Source organism: Rutidosis leptorrhynchoides, chromosome 8 (assembly GCF_046630445.1).
Source record: "Rutidosis leptorrhynchoides isolate AG116_Rl617_1_P2 chromosome 8, CSIRO_AGI_Rlap_v1, whole genome shotgun sequence".
NCBI classification, from domain to species: Eukaryota; Viridiplantae; Streptophyta; class Magnoliopsida; order Asterales; family Asteraceae; genus Rutidosis; species Rutidosis leptorrhynchoides.
Genome location: NC_092340.1, coordinates 113,343,164 through 113,364,126, shown reverse-complemented (window position 1 = coordinate 113,364,126; position 20,963 = coordinate 113,343,164). Strand labels below are relative to the sequence as shown.

Below are 20,963 nucleotides of genomic sequence, written 5' to 3'. Positions count from 1 at the left end.
TGTCAGCTTTTTTTAACATGATAATTAAGAATTCTGACTACTTATATACCTGATATCACAGTAGCATTTTATCAGTCACTTGGTGTGCAGTAACTTTCAGGATCTTTACACCACAAATTACAACTAGAGTTATGTAACAAATTGTATGTTTTAAGCTGATAGATCATGATTTAAGTTGTTGCTATTATGATTCTAGACTTTTGGAACGTCAATTTGGATTGTAGAGACACAATTTGGAAATAAATAATACATCGGCAATAATAGGGATTGAAAAACATTTCATGTGAAGAAAAATAATGATCAACTAAATTTACAACCCCTTGATAAGTAACATTTATCTCCTTTTATGTAAACAAAATACGACTATTTTAATTAACAATTTGTATGCTATACCGACCGCGTTACAACATCCATGAGATACCAAACCTTCATCGTCTCCATTGCCTTTTTTCTGGTAGTTGAATGAATCCTTTTTTGGGTTCTTTACCTTCTTGTTGACTATTTGGATCGAGGAATTTGTAGGTGTTTTTCCCGCCAACATTTTACTCATCTGATCTTCTCTTTATCCAAACTCAAAATAGAATGATACACCTGTTTATGAGTCTTATGCGGATGTGTTTGATTTGACATAAGTGTATCTTATGGAGATGAGTATGAACTATCGTCATCTGAACTAACACTCTGATGTACATTGAATCTATTCAAGACTGGCAACGATGCAGTGGCTGCAATCCTAAACGATCTCCCTGAACCCATCATCGTACTATCCTGCATTTGACCAACTTCTTTACAAACATGATCCAAAACACCCAAGAAATCCCTCACAATCATAAAAATCCTAAACGGTTGGGCCCCTTCTCGTGCAGTATCACCATGAAAATACTCAGTTACTTCTCTTACAGACGCCAACGCCTTTTTTTCATCGATCTTAATCTTCTCAATCTCTATTTCCGCTTCTTTAAGAAACATTTTCATTGACTCAAAAAAGTTTCCTTGTGTATCGGGCTTCTCATGGCCCGCCAATATAATTTTGTGAAGCCCGATTTCAAGTTTTGTAACGTACCCACTGAGAACATCAGAGTCCATACCTGCTGCTTTCTTGACATTACTTAATTCTCGACTCAGCCCACTAACAACCTGCAGCCCGTGTTTTTTAAAAGGCGTCGTACTATTACCATAACCGTTGGTTTTAGTGTCAGAATCTGTGCCTTCGGATCTTATTATTTCTTGAACTACAAAGTGAAGCAATGTAGTTTTTCCATCTGTTCCCTTTATATCTACTAGTTTTAAAAGCGTGTCAAGTTTAAAAGCTGTAGCTTCACCTCGATTTGTACCAACGTTCATACGATTACCCGTTCTCAAAACAGCTTCAAGTAGTTTAAGAAACAAACGGCTGTTCTTTAATTCCTCACTTGCTTTCTGATTCAAATTTGTATAAAGTATGAGGACTGAAAAAGCTACAAGAATATTTAAAGTTGTAATAATGGAGCATTTTAACAAATAATGTTACCTCTAGTGCTGTGAATGAAGTTCGGAGGTAATTAATTTCGGTCTCGAAATTTGCTCTGTAGAGCATGGCTTCTACTCGTTTAAACGCGAATGGTATATCGAGTATTGATTTTAGGAATCTTTCTGCTGACCCTAGTTTTGACATGTCACCTTTATAATCTCTAAGTTTAATTTCTTCTTCCTTGGTTGGAGCCATCTTTACCAGTGTTTCCAACAGCTCAGCACCTAACCCTTCTGGATTTCCTGTTTTCCGAAAACACGATAAACATGTACAGTTCGAAGAGTAAATGCAAAACTATGTAAAACGTCTATAAGGCTTCAAGTTAAGTTCATGCCAATATGTGAGAGTCTGTTTGGTGCTCATGAAGTTTGTGAAAGTTCTATCAAGGTTGCAAGTCTCGCTACTCATGTAGTAATCGGTCGGCTTATTAGAAGTACTTGGCAACTCAGAGTACTCGAGAAGTAATCGGATGTTGACCAAGTTTGACTTTGACCGATTTTCCTAGTAATCCCCACTGTTGTAAAAAACCCTGATTACTTCCAATTACTCCTTTATAAGAACACACCGATCTGATTTCAAAAATCTGTTTGATTAATCGGTCAACGTCGGTTAATCGGTCAAAATCGAATTTGTTGGTCAAAGTCGGTCAACGTCAAGATTGGTCGACATTTTATAATTCAAACTAGAAGAGTTTGAACAAATGAACGATTATGTTTATGATTTTAGACAATTATGTTAAAATTTATGTTTTTGTTTATGTTTTTCCTATATATTTACACATAATTTTGAAATTTATTGTTTAAATGTATAAAAAGTCCAATCCGATTAATCGTCAATTACACTCCGACTTGCCGATTACTCCCTCTAAAGTCCCGACTGATTACTCCCCAAGTATCTCGAGTTTTGGCCGAATTTTGACTGATATTCTGAGTAATCCCGAATTCTGGCCGAGTTATGACCGAGTTTGATTACTCGGGGAGTAATTCCGAATTCCGCAACCTTGACTTCTATATTGTTGGGTTACACGTATGAGATACAACCGAGTTTACTTACCATCTAAAAGTGCTTCAGATACCTCCTCTCGTGTTACATTTAACGCTCTTAGTAGAATCGCTATGTTTTGTGACTTTTTCGGATCCAATACTCGATTCTCCTTTTCAACAGGAGGTAGAACTGGCTTCCGTGTCTCTTCTTTCTTTGCTGAATTGACAGCATTACATCCAAAAAGGGATTCCATCATGTCTTCATTTAGTCTACGATACAGAAAAAGGTATAAAACATGTAATGTTTGACAAAAGACATTGATTTTCGAGTGTATGTATATATTCTTACTGAAATGAGCTTGATTTTAGCTGGTCCCACACGGTTGCTCTATCGGAAGTTGCTCGTACTTTGTCCCAATGTAAAGGCTTCAGCTTTGGTTTCAACCCATCTGCATCATCATCACCTTCAACACCATTGTCATTTACTTCTTCCAACGGCTTAATTTTAGGACTTTGACTTCTTGATTCCAATATTGCCACTTGTTGTGTTGAAATGGCTTTCACCGGAGAAGTTTTTATCACTCTCGGTGTTTGTATTACTGGCGGTGGTGGTGGTGGCGGTGGCGGTGGAGGCGGTGGTGGTGGAGGTGGTGGTGGTGGCGGAGCCAATTTTGGCTTTTGTTGTGACTGATTATTTACTGAATGCAAACGTGTCATATCCGGTGGAGGTGGTGGTGCAGCTGCAAATTTAGTCCTTCTGGGACCATATGTTATCGCCAATGGCTGACAGTATTCCATCGCCGCCGGAGCTAGGGGCGGCCGTGGTGGTGGAGCTGGTGGTTGCTGCATAGGGGCGGTATCAGGTTTTATATCTGCAGAAGACGAAACCGAAAGTCTTGACCTTGGTGAAGTTCTTTTCGAATGGGCCACAGGACTAATCGACCGAGCTTCTTTTCTTTGTTGGGTCACCAAACTACGATCATTATTATTAACCAAACGACTCTGTTTTGATCTGGGATTCGAATACCCATCTTCAGTACTTGCGTTCGATCCATGAGGTGTATAAAAATCATTACTTTCTTCATCATCATCTGAAGAAGATGATGTCACGGGTGGCGAAATAATCGCTGGTGGTTGCGGTTTACTTAACGGTGGAAGTGGTTGAAGATCAGGGCTCGGTCTATACCGTTCGGATGCTTTAATCGATCCCAATTTATGATAAGGTGAAACATTTTGTGGTCCATTGGTTGTTTCAGTAACAGATCTTGATGGTTCAACAGTTCCAATGTAAAGAAAACTTGACGGTGGACTGTTATCGTCGTTATTCCGTTGCGAATTCCGTCCATTAACAAGCTTTTGTGACTCACCATGGTGTTTAGACTTATGTTTGTAGACATAAAATGCTAATGCTGACAACATGCCTAAAGTAACTAACCCAACTGAAATAGCAACAGCTATTTTCTTACCTGGTTTTGTTGGTGGTTGTGATGCAATTGGGTGCGAAACCGGGTTGTTATTGTTATTATTGTTGTTGTTGGGACCCGTATCGGCTCCAACAAATGGTGGTGGTTGTAATTGGGTTTGGGTTTGATCTGATGTTTGACCACTTGGGTTTTCATTGAAGAAAGGGTGGTCATCAGGGGTGGTGGTGGTGACTGGTGGTGGTGATGGTGGTGGTTGTGAACTGACCGGAAAAAGTGGCTGGTGGAGAATTCTTCTAGTGGGATGGGCTGAAAGTAAAGTTAAAAAAGATAGGATAAAAAGGAGTTTCATAGTGTTGTTGTGTGTAATGTGGATTTGGATTGTATTATTTGTGTAGTTTGTTTCATCACCCAGTTCATGTTATCTGGGTTTGTTTCTGTTTTCTTTTCTTGTTTCATCAAGAATCAAGATTAAGATAAACAAATTGTATGTGTGTGTGTGTGTGAGTGTGTGTAATTGTGTGTGATAATGGGAGAGAATAATCAAGGGGATTTGTGAAGCTTCTCAGGTCTGCAAGATCTAGATGCTATCTCTTTCTCTCCAAATGGGGGAAGATTGGTTTAGGACCTTTTTTGGGTGATTGAATGACGTCAGCAAGAGTTGCACCTTTTCTTTTTAATTTATTATTATTTTATTTAGAGGAAAAAAGATAACCACAGAAAAGTGATTAGTAAATCTAGTGATGTGTGGGTTGGTACAAACAACGTTATACAGTTATGTATGAGTAATGTAATGTAATTGAACCCGAGACATATTCTTTAGAATAACGTTTGCATATGAATCAGGGAATGATATTAACTAAAAATTTTACCAAACGGATGGGGGTTGAAAATTACTGCACGGAATTTATTGAATGAATTCAAGAAGTTGATGATTAGATCATTTCCAACCGTGACTGTGACGTCACAGGCGGTTTTGACACTTTTTGGCTAAAAAGTGCGATCCGACTGTGATTTGGCAATGTCAGTTTCTGACATTTTATAACCGAGTGTGTCAGTTCTTTGTGTTAGATATTAGATAGGGTGATGTAGTAAAATCTGATTGGAAATGGGGTAGAAAAAATAAATTAATTATAAATAATATATATTAATTAAAATTGGAAAATCATTTGATTGGTTAAAAAAAATTGACGGAAATTTTTTTGGGTCAAGTGAGTGAATGACGCCTCAAGGACTGACGCTGCAATAAACTCGTCAGTTTTCGTTAGTTTAATGCCAACTGGACTGACGCCCACGGACTGACGCCCACGGACTGACGCCGCGATAGGTCTAGTCTTATTGTGAAATTGAGAAGCTCACTTATTTAAATAAGGAAGCAAATGAGTTTTTGGTAAGGTCGTAAATGTGTAATTAATATTGAGCCATTTACAAACTTCTGTTTTTTAATAGAACAGTAAAAATTCAAAAAAAAAAAAAAAAAAAAAAATCTACTTCATTGTTGTTTATGTACGGAGTAATGGTAAGGCTGCATCCTTTAACTAAATGACACGGATAATACGTTAGCTAAAAACTCTTTATGTAAGAGAGCTTCCAACGATGCTGTCCTGCACCACGCCCAGCCAACCGCCCTCCTAGGTGCCGTTGGCAGCGGCTAGCCCAGGGTGTCGCCGTCCATCTCGTTCCTCTGCTCGTCTCTTTGTAAAATATTTCTGGACGGATGAACATGGTTTCTTGACTTGTACATAGTGTTTCAAAATTTGAACACACAATAATTAATTAATATACTAGTCTCAATCTATTTGAAGAAGTATGTTACTATTATGAGTGTTTAGTCCTGATAAAAAAGTGCTGATGTAACAGCTAGTTCTGGAAGGAAGGTCTGGGAGGAAGGTCTGTCAATTGAGAAGCACTCTAATGTAATTGTAGTTTTTGTTCAAACAGTAAAAATGTTATTCATAAAATAAAATAATTCCGACTGTTATTCATGATACAATTATTGAATATATAAGGTTAGAGGTCGAAACGTGGGCTACCTGGGATGCGTTATTGCAGACAATATTTGTAAACTTAAAATAAACAGAGTATGTTAATGTTAATTTTCTCATTCTTGTAAACGAATTAAGTATTATTTGAGTATTGTAATTAATTGATTGATTGGTTAGTGATTTAAAAAACTTTGTTTTGGAAATTCACGTGGGATGCATGTAGCACCGACTATCTCTTTTGTGATACATGGCCACGTCACTTTGAGCATCTTTAACTTTGCTTTTCTACTTTGCAAACCCCCTCACTGTTTTTGCTTTCCCCAATTCCTTACCCTTACAATCAACCCACACAACCACCACCTTCATCTTAATTGTTGGTAATGAACAACAAAAAGATTGTTGTTTTTTTTATTTGTAAAATTAAGTAATTAGATTTATTGGACTTTCATATACATTAATCATTCTATTTCAATTTAATAAGTAATAAAGACAAAAAAACATGTAATTTAGTAAATATTATTATTATACAATTATTATATTGTTTTTTATTTACTTTACAAGTTTAACTCTTTTTTTTTCTTCACATTATATCATATTTATATATTAAAGATATATATAAATAAACTTTTTATCTTTATTTATTTAAAGAAATTGAATATTAATTTAGAATAAATAATACTATGTGATTTATCTCTCTCATATTGACCGTAATATCGATTAATAAGAGTTACGAATTTTAATACCTTAACATGTATAATTAGTGTAGTAAGATTTAACTTTAAATTTTATTTTGAATTTGAATACATTTGGGTTTTTCAATACATAGTTTGAAAGATATATATTATCATTAAAATGAAAATAGTTTGTCAACACTTTAGGAATTATTACACGAAAAAAATACAATATTCCAATTTCATCAGCTCAAGAAAGGTACATACTTTGCTTGTGCAGATAATCAATAATGCACCAACAGAGAAATTTTTTCTAAAGTAAACTTATTAAAATGAATATGATCGACCCACTAAATGTAAGTTAAAGTGTTAAGATAGTGCAGATTTTTAATTAACTAGTATATTTAAATAATGGTACCGAAAGACATTACGGTTTATCAATTATTCAGATTCGAATTCTGTACAAGTTTTGAAATACCTTGAAAACTCTACTCTTTATGATCCTGAAATCGCCACTATTGAAAACTATACCTAGATGGCTGGAGTTTTGTTGCCATTCAATAGAATAGTATCAATATAAATATCACTCCCTCCGTGTTAAATTAATATTTCTGTTATTTTATATTGCGATTTACTAGATTAATTGTCTCTTTCCATAAATAGATAACAATAATAATGAGGTAAAGTTCTCTTATACTATTAATTTATGCATGTTAAAAAAAACAGATAAAATGTAAAGGGTAAAACTGTGATGTGATATTTATTAAACGTGTGTTATGTCTGTGAACTATTAAATTAGAACGACTCGTAATATTTAATTTTTAAATCGTTACTTAAAATTAAAAAGTAAGACAATAAAGATTGTCTTATTAAGAAAAGTTGGTGCGTTAACGGGCCCTGTCGAAAGATTTGATGGCAATAAATCATTAAATCCTTGGATTCCTTTTGAAAATTCCTACAATTTGATTTTTGATAGACGAAAGTAATACCATGGTCGACATCTAAATGAATGTCCACAAATTATATTATATTATCTATATATTCAATAGGAAAATTATTATTATCTATATATTCAATAGGAAAATAATGAACAGTGACACGATTTTGACTTAATTTTACCTTTTAAAAATTCTTTTGAATAATTATATATTAATAGTTGGAAGATGAGTTTGAAATGCAGTTATAGTTGAATGGTTTGTTCCGTCAATTTTCAACAAGGGTTTCAAGTTTGATCCATGGCTGAGTCTTAAAATTTTTTTTTTTAACAAAAATATACGAATTTTACTGCATATATACTCTTACTTCAAAGTATTTAACATTAGTGAATTGTTGTTTGGGTGGTTAATGGTGCTACTATGCTTCATGTGGTTGCAGTTTCAATACTTAGAGCAGATTTATTTATTATTATTATTTTTTTAAATGATAAAAATTTATGCCGCCGCAACGCGCGGCTAACCCGAAAACTAGTTAAATTCAACGAAAACAAAACATGTAAAAATGAACATGTTTCTAGGTACGCCCATAAAGCAAATTTATGCACTAAGAGATTTTAATTTACTAAGCCAATTTTGTAAGCCCGACCGACAAAAGGATTAAGGTATATATGCCTGACTTTAGAGTAACCAAACTACTTCAATCCGAAATTATGATTAGTGGTGGAGTTTAAACTATTATTTTCGGGAGGTTAAACAAAAAACAAATGATATTGGGGTCGATTTAGAGTAGATTATGGGGAAAAAGCAAATTTTCAATTGTAACTTCGGAGGAACACCGATTATCAGATTTTAGGACAGACGGCCACTCCTCGCTGCTCTAAGAAAGGCCGGCCTTGGCAACTAACTATGATTAGAAAACATAAAACTACGGTCCCTATTGATGTTTACGATGACGATTTAAATTTATAATATATATGGTAGGTGATGCGTATACCAGATTTTATTAACCATACACAACTATATGTGTATTATAGTATTGTACCTTATAATGCTTTAGAGCACATTTGGTAGTGTATGAATAAAAAATTGAGATTGTATCGATCATCACTCAAAAGTTTCTCCACTGCATAAAGAGATCCATATAGTCATGAGCGATAACAATATATATGGATGGATAGTATGATTCTAAAATGTACCTAGATATATTTGTTGGGAGCTTTACACGTAACTTAACAAGATGGTTCATCAAAGGACAAGTTTCATTTGAATGCTTGAATACAAATAAATTGACAGTTTTATTATAATTTCGTAATGATTGTGATTCATGCTACATTGCTACTAAGTTCCAACGGTACAAATAGAATCTTCGTACCTCAAGTTTCCAAAACCGTGCTTGGTGCACATCTTTAATTACTTTCTTAATTGGGCCAATCTCATCATGAAATATTGGTACTATTATACTCTTGTAGTCTTGTTTGTTTTGTTAAAGAATATAATATATTTGTGCCACAAATTATGGTAAACAATATTCTATCAAAAGCCTATGTTCCAACTTCCAACAACAGCAATAAAAAGGAAAGAACGTGATATTTTGAGCGGGCCAAAAGGATTTATCAGTTTCCATGATTTTAAAGCAGTATTACCGGGCCTTACATCTACATTGGGCCTCTTAAGTTTTATTTATCTACCAACTAAAAATGCAAAATAGAAGTAGCAAATAATACTATAAAAATCTATGTTTCGACTTTTGCGATTCTATTAAAGGAGTAGTTCCCAATAAATGGATTGAGTGATTCATTAACATGATGCGTGGTATCATTGGATGAAGATCTCGTGTTTGCTATTGCATTTCATCATGACATACACCGGCTTAGGTAACTCAATGTATTAGGAGTATCTATTAGGAGTATTATTATTATTTTATTTATTAATTATTATTATTTTGTTTTGAAAAGCAAGCAAGTTACCATTAAAAATAGAACAAAACAACAACTACATCTAAGAGGGCAAACAAAACCTCCTTCCCTCACTGCCCCCGCAACACGATGTGCGGAAGGCACCCTTGGGTGAATTCAAAAGTAAAAGGGCAATATTTAGTGCAATGTTGTAGCTCACGGGAGTCGAACTCCTGACCTCTCTCTAAGAGAGGCAGATCACTATCATATGAGCTACAACAAAAGGTTAAGATATACAAAATTGAACTACCACAATCCATCTATGTTAAGATATACTGTATATGCCATAAGATCAGTTAGCCACTGGTACCAGTCAATCTTCGATTTCTTTTGCCTATGTGATATCCACTCGTAACATCGAATTTGCAGTTCATTTAGTATTAATGGAGCACACCAATCTTTATCTTTAAAGGCCTTAGTGTTCCTATTTTTCTAAATAAAATAAGCGCATGACCATTCGATAATCTGTCAAATTTTTTGCCCTAAACTCGAATTGATAATTGTGTTATTGGCTGGAAAACGTCCATCAATATTCCAGCTTGAAGGAATAGGCAGTTTTCACCATCTTGATACCTTGGTCCACACCTCTAATGCAATTTTGCAGGAAAAATTCAGAGCGTTCGTCAAGTATATTTGAAGTCGGGCTTGAAGGTTTCATGTTGTTTGCTTTTTTGTTTGATATAGATGGTTCTATTTTTATGCTGGTTTTATGGTTGGTTGCCCTCTTATATTTGCTTATGTTGGTTTAGCTTAGATTGTCGTGTGTTAGCCTTTGTTTGGATTTTATTTAGTGTTGCAAGCTTTCGTTTTGGTTGATAGTTTGTTTAACTCGGTAGTTATTCGCGTTTGTATGTTTATAAGGGTTTCATCTTTTTTGAGAAAGTTTTTTCTCTTTGTAAAAGTTCTTGTATTTTCGTTAAAAAAAGGTCATGATACATATAAACAAAACAATTAAACATAAATCACTCTCACTATTGTAGAATTTTTTAAGGATAATGTCTATTGTGATGACATGTATATTAGTGCAATTACATATTATTGCCTAAAAACTTAATTGAAAAATATCACTTGGTTGAATCAATATTTCAAGTGTTAAAGCTACAAATTAATTATATACTTTAAGTTTTATTTCGATTTTATTATATGCTTCAAAAAAAAAAAAAAAAAAAATACTATTGTATGTCATAAACTTTCAACATATGTGTTAATATAAATAAAGTATGACCGATTACTAGTTGAACGACAAGGCTAATTAGGTGATATTTTATTAATTTTATATAACATTTTATGAATGACTATATATAAGAGAAATAAAGAACAAAATTGATTTGTTTAAAATAAATGATAAAAATTTATAACTTTATTAAAATATAGTGTTAAATTTTTAACTTTAAATATCTAAATTTTATAGTAAAATTACTTATTTCCTTCATTACAATTGATTATAGTATTACACAAAGTTATAGAAAATTTCATTAACTTTATTTTTCACCAATAAAATTTCACCAAAATGTCACGTATATGTCAAGTTATCACCACACAAGCTTGACAAAAATTTATTAGGTCAAAACTTATATATGTTGGTAATGACACTTAAACAATAATTTTATAGCATATACTAGTATTTTTTGAACATATAACCTACATCTAGTATTTTGTGAGTATATAACCTACATCGAAAGATAGATTAAAGTATATAAAGAACCCATATTAATATATATATATATATATATATATATATATATATATATATATATATATATATATATATATAACTAAAAATTGACTTCAAGAGTCATAAAAATATGCTTATTTAATCATGTTAATGTATTAAATAGAATTACTATTAAATTAGATTAAATAAATGAAATAAAATAAAATAATATATATATATATATATATATATATATATATATATATATATATATATATATATATATATATATATATATATATATATATATATATATATATAAAATGAATTTAAGATTTAATATTATTTTTATGAACCAGATTAAATCAATATTAGTAACTTACATATAATATGTATTAATTATTATTTATTTAATATCAATTAAATGATAAATAAATAAATAAATAGTAGTAAAATAAATCATAAATAAATCATAAATAAAAAATGAACAATAAATATACGAACCTTTCATCTTCTTACTAAAGTAACTTATTTTTTTCCTAGCCTATAAATATGTATGTCATCTCCACTTTTCAATAGCTATCATACAATGAGAAGATCACATCATATTATTACTAAAAAATGGATATTAAAGTTATATATGTATCATGAGGTAAATATATGTAATATATATTCGAATATGTATATGTATATATATATATATATATATATATAACATTGAATTAATCACGTATGTATGTATGTATGTATGTATGTATGTATGTATGTATGTATGTATGTATGTATGTATGTATGTATGTATGTATGTATGTATGTATGTATGTATGTATGTGTATATTTATATATTCGTGTATCTATGTATGTTTATTTGTTTATGTATATCCTCGCATCGTTCGGGGCATCCTGGGACCATTATGGTTGAGGACGACCCTCTTTGCTCTTGAGCTTGGTTGGTTTTCTTTTAGTTGTGTGGTTTCGGAGATGTTTACCGTAAAGGTGCATGAGTGGTGTTTGGTTTTTTACGGGTGGTTGGCTCTCTGCTTGCGCAACAACTTCCACCTGACATGCCTTTTGTTTTCTGCATTCAATGCCTTTCGGCTCGATTAATTGAGGCAATTACAAGCGTCTACTTATTGGCGACTTGACTGCCTCATAGAGCCTAAATTGATTTTCAGGCAGACTTTAAAACCCATGGAAATTTGATTCTACCATTTCCATGAAATTTTATTTTATTTTATTTTATTTTATTTTTATTATTTATTTATTTATTTATTTATTTATTTATCTTTTATTTTTTTTTATTTTTTTGGTATTTCTGATTTATTTTGTATTTTGATTTTTTTTAAACTTTATTTAGGCCAGAGGTCCTCACGAAAGCAATCTCTCTACTTTGGAATAGAGAGAGGGATGAATTTTTCTTCCTGTGGGTGGAGAATTTTTTCTCGACTCATGGTTAGATAAACGACGTCACTTCTATTCTAGGGTAGAGGAAGGATTGTCTACATCTCACCTCCCCTATACCCCGCATATGCGGGATTGGGTATTGTTGTTGTTGTTGTTGTTGTTGTTGTTGTTGTTGTTGTATATTGTAATTTTTTTTGTAGTCCATAAATTTGTATGTCATATCCACTTATCAATAGCAATCATATAATGGGAATATTACACCATATTACTAAAAGATGGATATTCAAGTTACGTATCATGAGGTAATTATATGTAATCTATATATTATTTATGATTTAAAACATTATTTAATATATATATATATATATATATATATATATATATATATATATATATATATATATATTTTTGAATATATATGTAATAATTAATTATAACTTTTGAGTTTCTCATTAAGTTGTTATCATTCATCACTTACATCATTTTATGTGTTTATATGAATAAATCTTCAACTTATACTTAAATATAGGAATCATCAAAAGTCTCTCATTAATTATTTTAATACAACTGAAGTAAACCATTTTCACAATTAATTGGTATATATAAACGTGGGTGCATAGTAGGACAAACAATAAAATTGTTGTTTCACACAAAAGATTTTATAATATGTAAAAACATAGCTATATATATATATATATATATATATATATATATATATATATATATATATATATATATATATATATATATATATATATATATATATATATATATATATATAATGCATGTATGTTTGTTTTTGTAGCTACTGAAGAAATACCGATTTGAAAAAAAATGTAAAACGTAGACTAGCCATGAAGACACGTGGTTGGCTCTATGTTGGATGGATTCATTCGAAGATTCCCTTTATAATGTTTATAATGTGATTATTATATTGTATAATAATTGTATTTTTATATTCAAGATATTTCAAATTTCTTATATATCATGTATTTTATTAGACGATTCGTTTATTATATGGGACAAACATATGATCACATGTATGATAACACGAGCCTCAATAATGAAATGCAACACGTCATTAATTCCCTCATAACTATACATTTGTTCAACTGACTCAAATAACATCCAATAATCGTAATATACAATGTGCAACGCATAGGCAATGCATTCTAGTTATAATATACTAATGATGAACTTGATTTATCTCTTGAATGCATAATACTAGGGGTGCGCATAAAATCGCATTAACCGAACTGTAACCATATTAACCAATAAAGCCACATCGAATTAACCAAACTGAATGGATAACTTGGTTAACACTTTTGAATTAACTGAACTTTGTGGGTCGGTTATGAAAATAATAGGTACGGGCACCGAATTAACCGCACCCGCATCATTTAGTGTTTTATATTTTTATTTATGATCATCTTTATGGAAATTGGTCAAGTTGTTAAAACACTAAATCTTGTAGATCAATGTGTAACTGATAACTCCTAAATTATACAGTTTTTAATAACATTTTGAGGAGTTATCTTATTTTAGAGTCATTTTAGTCCCAAAACACGCTAAAATGATTAAAAATGGGAAAAATGTATTTCTAATGATTTTATCAAAGTTATGTATCAAATAGGATCAAAAATAGAGAAAATTGCAGAAAGGCTAAGGAAGCCGCCGGCATGGATTCACTGAAGCCGCCGGCTTGGAGCTGAATACGCCAGAATGTTCCAGAATCTCTGTAAAATTGAAAGAACTTGTTGATCAAGTAAAAAGCAAAGGAAGCCGCCGGCTTCATGCTGAAGCCGCCAGCTTAATGGACACGGTTTCTCAACTTGTCGACCAAGTTCAAGTAAAAATGGAAACAAAATCAACAGGATTTGACGGATCTTTGAAGTCGCCGGCCTTCCCTGAAGCCGCCGGCTTAGTTATGACGGTTAAAGATTTGAGCTTGCGGATTAAGTTAAACTTGAAGAAGGAGTCACCGACCTAAGGCAAGCCGCCGGCTTCCCATTGAAGTCGCCGGCTTGGCCACCGATTCTGAACATTATAAATAGAAGAGTCTGGTCTCAGTTTTCATATGCAGTTTCAGAAATTCAATAATTCTGTTTAGTTCGTTTTTCTTTTTAGGGTTTTCTCTAAACCCTTAGATTAGATTTATTCATTGTAAACAAGAATCATTCAAGTTTTTAATTCAAGTTTCTTGCATCTACCTTTTTAAGGTATGATTCTATCCTTAGTTTATTATTTAATCTATTTTATTTATTCTTATTGTTCCTGTTCGTCTTCTGCTATGAACTAAATGTTCATAGTGGTTACGTGGAAGAAAACTGAACTTCATATGGGAATCAGATGAAGCCGCCGACCTCACAACCCCAAGCCGCCGGCTTGGTTGGGAGGAAGCCGCCGGCTTCGTGTGCTTTATCCGTACAATTTTTGGTTCTTTTCTAGATCTGTATGGTCGAGTTTCTGTAATAATATTTGAACTATTTCGAATCTGTTTTGCTTAAATACACTTGTTTGCCATGCTTAATGATTAAATAACATGATTTTAGGGTTGAATAGTACTTAATCTGACAATCTATTATTCGATTCATGCTACTTGTTTAGATGTAGTCCATCAAACTTGTTAAATTGAATTGCATGCAACTAGGTTAAAAAGCTTAATGGTGATAAACTTGTTTAATTGGAATTACGCTTATATAATAAAGTTTGATTTTGTTAGGCTTAATCGAAGAACCTTTGTTTGAATTTGTTTAATTAATGATTGCATGAGAACTTAGTAGAAATTGACTTTCAGCTAGTAACTTGAGTTGATCTACTTGGTGTTTAATAGCTTATATAATTTGTCAGTCTATTTGCATATTGATCCTCATCACAAGATTAATATGTATCATGTAATTGAATTGAACATGAAGAATTAAGATGTTAGTTATGCACATCACATATCTAGCATATGCTTTAAGTCCTACTTGTTGAATGATATGTGACACTTAGCTTAGCCTATTAAGGAATAATAATTGGTCTATGATTGTTATTCTGCTTTGTGTTAATCTGAGTTACGAAACTTGCCTAATATGATTCCCTTATGAGTTGGTTGTTCATGTAATTACTTTTACTTTTATCTATTTATTTTGCATTTTAAATTTCCTGCTTTATTTTATTATTCTGTTTATCTTAAAAATCATCTCTTTCCTAAGAGATAAATCTATCCCATAAAAGACATAAAAATATATCTTTAATTCTTTAATAAGAATTAAACTAAAGAATAAAACAACTTATAACGCATCTACGCTCTCTTGGGACGATAACCTAAAATACTACCTCTGACCGGGTTTTGTTGCTCGTTAGGGTGTCAAAGTGTATTAATAAAAGGTTTTATAAAACAATGTGCAACGCACGGTGTAACACCCCAAACCAAACCACGAACAACCCGCGTAAAAATAACAAATAAAAAAAATTGCTGGAACAGCATATGGCGCGGCGCGCCATATGGCCGCGCGGCGCGCCAAACTGGTCTGTTCCAAAAGTCATGAAACGCGAAAAAGATCGGCCACTTCCCGACATAATTAGACAAAATGCTTTTAACAACATATTCAAACATGTAAAACTAACACAATTCAAACATAAAATAAGTTTTACAAAGCGGGGCCCACTTTGGCCGTTTTACGAGTTTAATACATAACGTGAGTTTCGACCACCAAAAAGTTTAAGTACCAAACGACACGATGAGCATGGTGTTTGGGATTAAACTACCCAAGTCATGGTCAAACTCCAAAAGCTAACACATCCAAAAGGCGTCCCCTAACAAGCGGGATTTCTAATCCAACCGTATGCCCTTACCCTTATTCACACCGGAACCTATAAAATGGTAAACAACGAGAGGGTAAGCTAACGCTTAGTGAGTAGAATAAATATATACATGCATATAAAACTTACCTACTCGCATCCACGATATCATATAACGCATACAAACGCATAACATCTCAATAAACAAGCTAGTATCGTCAGTTCGTACAACTAGCAACATCAATAGCATAATATTCATAATAATAATTAAATGCTAACGTCAACAACTATAAACCATGGTTAACCAATATCTTCGCAAGGGAATGACTTCGCGAAACAAGTCATCGATGTTCATAACAACCGTTAGCTCCCAAAAACGGCTATGGTATGCTAACCCCCGAGGTGTTCCAAAAACGACTATGGCATCACCCCCAAGTGTTCCCAAAAACGGCTATGGCATCACTTGATCAACGTGTGAGTAAAACACGGCTATTACTCACAATCATGTACACAAACACGGCTATGTGCACAATAACTCGGATACAAATGTGGGAGTAAAACACGGCTATTACTCGCCACTATATGCACAAACACGGCTATGTGCATAAATATAAAACGTGGACAAAACGGCTATGTCTCATAACTACAGTCACAAAACGGCTATGTGACACCATTAATACGGCACATAAATCCTATACATACATATATAGATTTTCCACTCACCTCAAAGTCTTGATGAGAGATAATCAAGCTCGAAAATCTTCAATGTAACGTACCTATTACATTATACATAATATCAATCACAAACTCAAGTTGGTCAACCAACTAAAACTCCATTCTAGTGTTATCTTGACCCATGGTGCAATTTCGACCCATTTACACCCTTAACCCTAATATTTGGGTTAACATCCCCAAAACCCCAATCATTAGCCAAGTTAGGTTTAAAACGCATTTCAACACAAGGTCTATGCATTGCACAACAACATTAACTAACTTACGTCCATTTTGACCCATTTGACCAAATTAAGGTCAACACACCCATTTCGGGTCATCCACCAACCCACACAACGCCCATATACTTATCTCTAGGTGTGCTAGTAATTTATAACTAAATTAAGCTCATAAACATCAATTAATACTTTGAAAAACCCTAGTTAATCATCTTTAGGTCTACCTGACCCAAATTCACCCAAAACACCCAATTTACTAACAAAGTGGGTTTTAAGTTCACCATTAACCCTAACACTAACCCTTTCACAAAAATTAAATTAGGAAATCAAGATTAGAGCATACCACTACAATCAAAACGTAGCTAGAGGATAGATGAACAACTTTAAAGCTCGCACTTAGACCCGAAATCGGCTTCTTCTTCCTTGATTTGAGTTCTCTCACTCTAGAAAACCCTTTCTCTCACTAAATTAATTTGGAAGAGGTGAAGTAGATGAAAATGGAGTTAATGAGGCTCTAAAACTGATCTAGAGCCTTTAATTCGGGCTCCCATGTGTAATTACCAAAAAGCCCTCAAAATATCTAATTAAAAAGGAATCTATCACAGAACAATGGCGCGGCTCGCCAAACGCCCAGACCAATTTTTCTGCATTCGTTTTAATATGTACAACCAAAACTCCACTTCAAGTACATTAACTACACTTATGTATACAACAAATAAACGAGTCTTACACACGGGCAATGCATTCTAGTTATAATATTCTAATGATGAACTTGATTTATCTCTTGAATGCATAATACTAGGGGTGCGCATAAAATCGCATTTACCGAACTGTAACCATATTAACCAATAAAGCCACATCGAATTAACCAAACTGAATGGATAACTTGGTTAACACTTTTGAATTAACTGAAATTTGTGGGTCGGTTATGAAAATAATAGGTACGGGTACCGAATTAACCGCACCCGCATCATTTAGTATTTTATATTTTTATTTTTGATCATCTTTATGGAAATTGGTCAAGTTGTTAAAACACTAAATCCTGTAGATCAATGTGTAACATTATTTTGACTTTTAAGTTTGGACCGATGAAGATTGAAGTACGAAGAAAATTCTACATTTTAAAAACTTTACGTCAACTTATGATTTGTTTATTAATTAATGGTTTTTTTCATTAATTTAGAGTGTAAAAACGACAATGATTTACTATTATTTTCGACTAATATTCTTATATTAAAATGTCTTTTCTGTAGTATAGGCGGAAACTTATTACATTAATTTTTTTCAATAGTTATGTTGATTAAGTACTATGTCATATTGCAATCACTATTTATACCATGATATTAACTTCCTTTAAACCATTTGTTTTGAAGAACAATGTCCGAAAGACCACTTACCTACACTGTTGCTGAGTTAAATAGGATGATTAGTGAACAAGTCACTGCGGCATTAGTTGCTGCTCCTGGAGGTTCGGGTATCAGGAACAACTGTACATATAAGGAGTTCATGGCGTGAAAGCCACTAAATTTCAAAAGGACTAAAGGACCCATTTGCCTCACTCGTTGGTTTGAAAAGATGGAGTCTGTCTTTCGCATGAGTAATTGTGTGGTAGCTGATCAAGTGACAATATGCTACTTGTACTCTGCTAGAAGGAGCTCTAACTTGGTGGAATACATTTTGACAAGCTCGAGACATAGATGATGCATATGCCACTTCATGAGAAGAACTCAAAGGTCTTATGACCAAGGAATACTGTCCTCGTAATGAAATCCAAAAGATGGAAACTAAATTCTGGAATCTGAAAATGGTGGGTACCGATATCACAAGCTACAACACCCAATTCCTAGAACTTTCTCTCATGTGTCCTACCATGGTTACTCCCAAGTAGAAGAGGATTTAGCGCTACATCTATGGATTATATGATGACATTCAAGGAAATGTCACTTCTTCAAACCCAAGGACCATACATGAGGCTATTCGTATGGCAAGAAATCTCATGGATCAAATCACTCAACGTGAGAAGAAGAGTACTACTGTTAAAGCAAAGACCACTGATGGGAAGAGAAAGTGGGATGGAAACTCAAATCAACATCCATACAAAAGGCAAGATGTTACTAAAGGTTCTGCTGGTGAATCTACTAAAGGCTATAAGGGAAAGCTTCTTTATTGTCAAAAGTGTGAGCGTTATCATGCGGGAAATTGTACGGTACTGTGTGATAAGTGCGAGAAGGTGAGGCACTAGACAAAGAACTGTTGGACAAAGAATCATGTTGCTGCTACGTCCAGGGTTTGTTATGAATGTGGACAAAAGGGGAATTTTAGGAACAATTGTCCTAATAAGAAGACTAATGAGAAAGCACAAGGAAGAGCTTTCAACAGTAATGCTCATGAAGCTCGTGAGGACCCTGAATTAGTCACCGGTACGTTTCTCCACAATAATCATATTGTTTCTGTACTATTTGACTTTGGTGCCAATAGAAGCTTTGTGTCTATAGAATTTAGTTGCATGATTGACAAGACCCATAAACCCTTAGCTACTAAGTATTGTATAAAACTAGTAAACGGTAACCTTATGAAAACTGATAAGATCTATAAAATATTGTACGTTGCACTTAGAAGGAAAACCATTTTTGTGGACCTTATGCCTATAGAACTAGGAAGCTTTGACGTAGTCGTTGGGATGTACTGGTTGTCTAATAATAAATCAGAACTCGTGTATGCCGAGAAAGCCATTCGAATACCCTTAGATAATGGGGAAACGATGATGGTTTATGGAGACAGAACTGACACAAAGTTGAACCTGATTTCATGCATGAAGGCACGAAAGTACTTGAAGAAAGGATATCATGATATCCTAGCCAATGTGAAAAAGATTGAACCCAGAGAGAAACGAATTGCCGATGTACCGATTGTTAAAGATTTCCCAAATATTTTTCCCGAAGAACTTCATGGTCTTCCACCTCATTGATCTGTGGAATTCAAAATCAACTTAATACATGGAGCTGCACTTGTTGATAAATCACCTTATGGATTAACACCATCTGAACTGAAGGAGTTGTCAAATCAACTGCAAGAATTATTGGATAGAGGGTTTATTCGACCAAACTCATCACTGTGGGGAGCTCTAATTTTTTTTTGTGAAGAAGAAGGATGGATCTCTATGCATGTGTATTGACTATAGAGAGTTGAACAAGTTGACAATCAAGAATAGATACCCGTTACTAAGAATTGATGACATATTGATCGACCAACTTCAAGGATCTTCTGTGTATTGAAAGATTGACTTAAGGTCTGGATATCATTAATTGAGGGTAAAGAAAGAAGATATTTCAAAGATCGCGTTTAGAAATTGTTATGGTCATTACGAGTTTCTAGTGATGCCATTCGGTTTAAGAAATGCACCTGCCGTGTTCATGGATCTCATGAATAGAGTATGTAAACCCTACCTAAACACGTTTGTTATCGTATTCATAGATGACATCCTATTGTACTCGAAGAATAGAGAAGAGCATGGACAACATTTCAGGTTGCTACTGAATTTAATGGAGAAAGAGAAATTGTATTCTAAATTCTCTAAGTGTGAGTTTTGGCTATCGAAAGTGAAATTTCTTGATCACTTTGTTCATAATCAAGGAATTCAAGTGGAGCCGATGAAGATATTGCTGTTAAGAATTGGGAAGTGCAAAAAACACTGACACAAGTATTTATT

The 20,963-nt window shown here is 33.3% G+C and overlaps 2 protein-coding genes across 2 annotated transcripts; one reads left to right on the top strand and one right to left on the bottom strand.

Annotated features, from left to right (window-relative positions):
• Positions 1-257: 257 nt before the first annotated feature.
• On the bottom strand, positions 258-4,530 carry LOC139865042 (formin-like protein 6). The gene is made up of 4 exons (XM_071853596.1): positions 2,843-4,530; positions 2,564-2,763; positions 1,511-1,752; positions 258-1,419 (listed from the first exon to the last, which is right to left on the bottom strand). The coding sequence occupies exons 1-4, from the start codon at positions 4,264-4,266 to the stop codon at positions 640-642; spliced, it is 2,646 nt and encodes an 881-aa protein (XP_071709697.1). The 5' UTR covers positions 4,267-4,530; the 3' UTR covers positions 258-639.
• A 14,705-nt stretch (positions 4,531-19,235) lies between these two features.
• Positions 19,236-20,222, top strand: LOC139863750 (uncharacterized). The gene is made up of 2 exons (XM_071852356.1): positions 19,236-19,429; positions 19,541-20,222. Exons 1-2 carry the CDS (start codon positions 19,236-19,238, stop codon positions 20,220-20,222), a joined length of 876 nt encoding a protein of 291 aa, XP_071708457.1.
• The last annotated feature ends 741 nt before the right edge of the window (positions 20,223-20,963 follow it).